A 6,419-nucleotide genomic window follows, 5' to 3' on the forward strand; every position below is an offset into this window, starting at 1 on the left:
GACTCGCTAAGACAAGTACAGTGAGAGTCCATGGAGAATTGAGCTACCCTGTTAGCGACTCGCTAAGACGGTACAGTGAGAGTCCATGGAGAATTGATCTACACTGTTAGCGACTCGCTAAGACAAGTACAGTGAGAGTCCATGGACAATTGATCTACCCTGTTAGCGACTCGCTAAGACGGTACAGTGAGAGTCCATGGAGAATTGATCTACACTGTTAGCGACTCGCTAAGACAAGTACAGTGAGAGTCTATGGAGAATTGAGCTACCCTGTTAGCGACTCGCTAAGACAAGTACAGTGAGAGTCCATGGAGAATTGATCTACCCTGTTAGCGACTCGCTAAGACGGTACAGTGAGAGTCCATGGAGAATTGATCTACACTGTTAGCGACTCGCTAAGACAAGTACAGTGAGAGTCTATGGAGAATTGAGCTACCCTGTTAGCGACTCGCTAAGACAAGTACAGTGGTGGTATGTGGGGATTTGCTTTAACCACATTAGCCATGCTAGCTTGTGACTCAGTTAGCGACTGGCTAAGGCAGTAGAGTGAGAGTCCATGGAGAATTGAGCTAGTCCGTTAGCGTTCTAGCCACATTAGCAGTGGTAGCTGGTGATGATGACGAGGTGGTGAACCCATTAGCCCTGCTAGCTCAGTGAGCCCCAGTTGCTCTGTGTGTGTGTTCGCGCCATGACTCTGTCCCCATTGCTCCATCGCTGCAGGGCTCAGTGTCTCCAGAGAAAAGCAAAGAGCTGCATACATTCAGAGTATCTTGTTCCTAAACATCACGCCATGGCTGAGAATAGGCCTCCTCCACCTCAGGCTTTGGGTTAATTCAGATGACTGTGTAATGGTACAAGAGGCCATGAATGAGCTGTATCCTCCTGCTCCACATACAGCTGTTGTTGATCCATACTGCTGGACATCAGAGAGAGTGACTGTCTGGACAGCTTACGGCTAGGGCTGGATACAGGCTGTTTCTGTGATGTGGGGCTGGATACAGGCTGTTTCTGTGATGTGGGGCTGGATCCAGGCTGTTTCTGTGATGTGGGGCTGGATACAGGCTGTTTCTGTGATGTGGGGCTGGATACAGGCTGTTTCTGTGATGTGGGGCTGGATACAGGCTGTGTTTCTGTGATGTGGGGCTGGATACAGGCTGTGTTTCTGTGATGTGGGGCTGGATACAGGCTGTGTTTCTGTGATGTGGGGCTGAATACAGGCTGTGTTTCTGTGATGTGGGGCTGGATACAGGCTGTTTCTGTGATGTGGGGCTGGATGCAGGCTGTTTCTGTGATGTGGGGCTGGATACAGGCTGTTTCTGTGATGTGGGGCTGGGGCCAGCTGGATACAGGCTGTTTCTGTGATGTGGGGCTGGATACAGGCTGTGTTTCTGTGATGTGGGGCTGGATACAGGCTGTTTCTGTGATGTGGGGCTGGATGCAGGCTGTTTCTGTGATGTGGGGCTGGATACAGGCTGTTTCTGTGATGTGGGGCCGGGGCCAGCTGGATACAGGCTGTTTCTGTGATGTGGGGCTGGATACAGGCTGTGTTTCTGTGATGTGGGGCTGGATACAGGCTGTGTTTCTGTGATGTGGGGCTGAATACAGGCTGTTTCTGTGATGTAGGGCTGGATACAGGCTGTTTCTGTGATGTGGGGCTGGATACAGGCTGTTTCTGTGATGTGGGGCTGGATACAGGCTGTGTTTCTGTGATGTGGGGCTGGATACAGGCTGTTTCTGTGATGTGGGGCTGGATACAGGCTGTTTCTGTGATGTAGGGCTGGATACAGGCTGTTTCTGTGATGTGGGGCTGGATACAGGCTGTTTCTGTGATGTGGGGCTGGATCCAGGCTGTTTCTGTGCTGTAGGGCTGAATACAGGCTGTTTCTGTGATGTGGGGCTGGATACAGGCTGTTTCTGTGATGTGGGGCTGGATACAGGCTCTGTTTCTGTGATGTGGGGCTGGATACAGGCTGTGTTTCTGGGATGTGGGGCTGGATACAGGCTGTTTCTCTGATGTGGGGCTGGATACAGGCTGTTTCTGTGATGTGGGGCTGGATACAGGCTGTTTCTGTGATGTGGGGCTGAATACAGGCTGTTTCTGTGATGTGGGGCTGGATACAGGCTGTTTCTGTGATGTGGGGCTGGATACAGGCTGTTTCTGTGATGTGGGGCTGGATACAGGCTGTTTCTGTGATGTAGGGCTGAATACAGGCTGTTTCTGTGATGTGGGGCTGAATACAGGCTGTTTCTGTAATGTGGGGCTGGATACAGGCTGTTTCTGTGATGTGGGGCTGGATACAGGCTGTGTTTCTGTGATGTGGGGCTGGATACAGGCTGTGTTTCTGTGATGTGGGGCTGGATACAGGCTGTGTTTCTGTGATGTGGGGCTGAATACAGGCTGTTTCTGTGATGTGGGGCTGGATACAGGCTGTGTTTCTGTGATGTGGGGCTGGATACAGGCTGTGTTTCTGTGATGTGGGGCTGGATACAGGCTGTGTTTCTGTGATGTGGGGCTGGATACAGGCTGTTTCTCTGATCAGTGTGACCAAAGCTAAGGAGCTCCATCTGTATGCAGCTGACCTCTGGCAGTGTGCTTCCTCTCTCTCTCTCTCTCTCTCTCTCTCTCTCTCTCTCTCTCTCTCTCTCTCTCTCTCTCTCTATCTCTCTCCCTCTCTCTCTCCTCTCTATCTCTCTCTCCCTCTCTCTCTCTCTCCTCTCTATCTCTCTCTCCCTGGTGCTCTCTCTCTCCTCTCTATCTCTCTCCCTCTTTCTATCTCTCCTCTCTCTATCTCTCTCCCTCTTTCTTTCTCTCCCTCTCTCTCCGTCTCTCTCTCCCTCTCTATCTCTCTCTCTCTCTCCCTCCTTCTCTCCCCCTCCCCTCTACTCATCTTCATCTCTAGGATTATTGAGGCACACACATTTGTCTGTAAATATAACTTCTTCTGTGTGTGTGTGTGTGTGTGTGTGTTGTGTTTGAAGTGTGTGTACATGTCTGTACTTGTGTGTGACTTCCTCTGTGTGTGTGTGTGTGTGTGTGTGTGTGTGTGTGTGTGTGTGTGTGTGTGTGTGTGTGTGTGTGTGTGTGTGTGTGTGTGAGAGAGACTTCCTCTGTGTGTGTGTGTGCCTATGCATGCATTTTCACTGCTTAATGCATTATCTCTCTAGGACACATTTCCCTGCTGCACAGCCTGTCTGTTTGCACTAGCTTGTTAAATGGGCGGGGGAGGGGGGGCGCATGAGGTGTTTGAGTGTGTGTGTGTGTGTGTGTGTGTGTGTGTGTGTGTGTGTGTGTGTGTGTGTGTGTGTGTGTGTGTGTGTGTGGGGTTTGAGTGTATGTGTGTGTTTGAGTGTGTGTGTGTGTGTTTGAGTGTGTGTGTGTGTGTGTGTGTGTGTGTGTGTGTGTGTGTGTGTGTGTTTGAGTGTGTGTGTGTGTGTGTGTGTGTGTGTGTGTGTGTGTGTGTGTGTGTGTGTGTGTGTGTGTGTGTGTGTGTGTGTGTGTGTGTGTGTGTGTGTGTGGTGTCTCACAGTAAATACAGTCCTCCTCACTGCTCAGTGGTCTCTCTCTCTCTCTCTCTAATTATTTATTAGGAAGTAAACTCTGCTCTTGTCTCGCCTCACGTTGGTAAACACTAAAGCAGAGAACTTGTAAAAGGGCCAAGTGGAAATGAACTGGTGCTCAGTAAATAAAGTCTGTCTGCTTCCCACATGGCACCCTACTCTCTACAGTTCACTACTTTACACCACAACCTATAGGCGCTGCTCAAAAGTAGAGCACTACATAGGGAATAGGGTGCAATTTGGCATGCAGACAAAGTGTGTGTTTTTCTCTCCTTTGAGGGGGAGTGATGATGGACTTGTGGATCTGTTGGTATGGCTGACCTCTGGAGAGGTCAAGCTGCTTTTACAGTTCAATACACAATATTAACCCAGTGGTGGTTCAACATCCTGGTGCTGCTCACTGATGTCACACAAGGGGACCAGTGCATTATTGGAAGAAGAGTTGAAGGGGGACGAGGTGTCACAGTTTTCAGTTTGGTGACTTCTGCTCCTCCGTCTCGTCTTCACAACCTGCAAGACTCAAGTCAGTCTATTTCTCTAATCCTGGTTGGTTGGATTAGGATTGGTGTTGAGGTGTTGAGACTCAAGTCAGTCTATTTCTCTAATCCTGGTTGGTTGGATTAGGATTGGTGTTGAGGTGTTGAGACTCAAGTCAGTCTATTTCTCTAATCCTGGTTGGTTGGATTAGGATTGGTGTTGAGGTGTTGAGACTCAAGTCAGTCTATTTCTCTAATCCTGGTTGGTTGGATTAGGATTGGTGTTGAGGTGTTGAGACTCAAGTCAGTCTATTTCTCTAATCCTGGTTGGTTGGATTAGGATTGGTGTTGAGGTGTTGAGACTCAAGTCAGTCTATTTCTCTAATCCTGGTTGGTTGGATTAAGATTGGTGTTGAGGTGTTGAGACTCAAGTCAGTCTATTTCTCTAATCCTGGTTGGTTGGATTAGGATTGGTGTTGAGGTGTTGAGACTCAAGTCAGTCTATTTCTCTAATCCTGGTTGGTTGGATTAGGATTGGTGTTGAGGTGTTGAGACTCAAGTCAGTCTATTTCTCTAATCCTGGTTGGTTGGATTAAGATTGGTGTTGAGGTGTTGAGACTCAAGTCAGTCTATTTCTCTAATCCTGGTTGGTTGGATTAGGATTGGTGTTGAGGTGTTGAGACTCAAGTCAGTCTATTTCTCTAATCCTGGTTGGTTGGATTAGGATTGGTGTTGAGGTGTTGAGACTCAAGTCAGTCTATTTCTCTAATCCTGGTTGGTTGGTTTAGGATTGGTGTTGAGGTGTTGAGTCAAATTCATGCCATTTATTACGCTTGATGCTTAACTTAATCACTGGTGGCGCAGCGGTCTAAGGCACTGCATCTCAGTGCTAGAGGCGTCACTGCAGACACTGGTTCGATCCCGGGCTGTATCACAACCGGCCCGGATCGGGAGTCCCATAATGCGGCGCACAACTGGCCCAGCGTTTTTAGGGTTTGGCCGGGGTAGGCCATCCTTGTAAATAAGTATTTGTTCTTAACTGACTTGCCTAGTTAAATAAAGATTTAATAAAAAATGAAGTGTAATAATTGTGATGTCTGTTGATTCAGTAACTAGCCTGCTGGTCCAGTGATCATTATTCATATGCTGTGTTGATTCAGTAACTAGCCTGCTGGTCCAGTGATCATTATTCATATGCTGTGTTGATTCAGTAACTAGCCTGCTGGTCCAGTGATCATTATTCATATGCTGTGTTGATTCAGTAACTAGCCTGCTGGCCCAGTGATCATTATTCATATGCTGTGTTGATTCAGTAACTAGCCTGCTGGCCCAGTGATCATTATTCATATGCTGTGTTGATTCAGTAACTAGCCTGCTGGTCCAGTGATCATTATTCATATGCTGTGTTGATTCAGTAACTAGCCTGCTGGTCCAGTGATCATTATTCATATGCTGTGTTGATTCAGTAACTAGCCTGCTGGTCCAGTGATCATTATTCATATGCTGTGTTGATTCAGTAACTAGCCTGCTGGTCCAGTGATCATTATTCATATGCTGTGTTGATTCAGTAACTAGCCTGCTGGTCCAGTGATCATTATTCATATGCTGTGTTGATTCAGTAACTAGCCTGCTGGTCCAGTGATCATTATTCACATGCTGTGTTGATTCAGTAACTAGCCTGCTGGTCCAGTGATCATTATTCACATGCTGTGTTGATTCAGTAACTAGCCTGCTGGTCCAGTGATCATTATTCATATGCTGTGTTGATTCAGTAACTAGCCTGCTGGTCCAGTGATCATTATTCATATGCTGTGTTGATTCAGTAACTAGCCTGCTGGTCCAGTGATCATTATTCATATGCTGTGTTGATTCAGTAACTAGCCTGCTGGTCCAGTGATCATTATTCATATGCTGTGTTGATTCAGTAACTAGCCTGCTGGTCCAGTGATCATTATTCATATGCTGTGTTGATTCAGTAACTAGCCTGCTGGTCCAGTGATCATTATTCATATGCTGTGTTGATTCAGTAACTAGCCTGCTGGCCCAGTGATCATTATTCATATGCTGTGTTGATTCAGTAACTAGCCTGCTGGTCCAGTGATCATTATTCATATGCTGTGTTGATTCAGTAACTAGCCTGCTGGTCCAGTGATCATTATTCATATGCTGTGTTGATTCAGTAACTAGCCTGCTGGCCCGGTGATCATTATTCATATGCTGTGTTGATTCAGTAACTAGCCTGCTGGCCCGGTGATCATTATTCATATGCTGTGTTGATTCAGTAACTAGCCTGCTGGTCCAGTGATCATTATTCATATGCTGTGTTGATTCAGTAACTAGCCTGCTGGCCCGGTGATCATTATTCATATGCTGTGTTGATTCAGT

General features: G+C 47.4%; 1 protein-coding gene across 1 annotated transcript in view; it reads right to left on the reverse strand.

Annotated features, from left to right (window-relative positions):
* Positions 1-955: 955 nt before the first annotated feature.
* The window catches only part of LOC123728092 (repetitive proline-rich cell wall protein 2-like), a 39,406-nt gene continuing 33,942 nt past the window's right edge, over positions 956-6,419 (reverse strand). Inside the window, exons 3-4 of the mRNA XM_045698663.1 lie at positions 1,572-2,310; positions 956-1,130 (exon numbers count right to left, since the gene is read on the reverse strand). Coding sequence (XP_045554619.1) covers positions 956-1,130; positions 1,572-2,310 — 914 coding nt within the window. The remainder of the gene's footprint in view (positions 1,131-1,571; positions 2,311-6,419) is intronic.

Source organism: Salmo salar, chromosome ssa17 (assembly GCF_905237065.1).
Source record: "Salmo salar chromosome ssa17, Ssal_v3.1, whole genome shotgun sequence".
Lineage (NCBI taxonomy): Eukaryota > Metazoa > Chordata > Actinopteri > Salmoniformes > Salmonidae > Salmo > Salmo salar.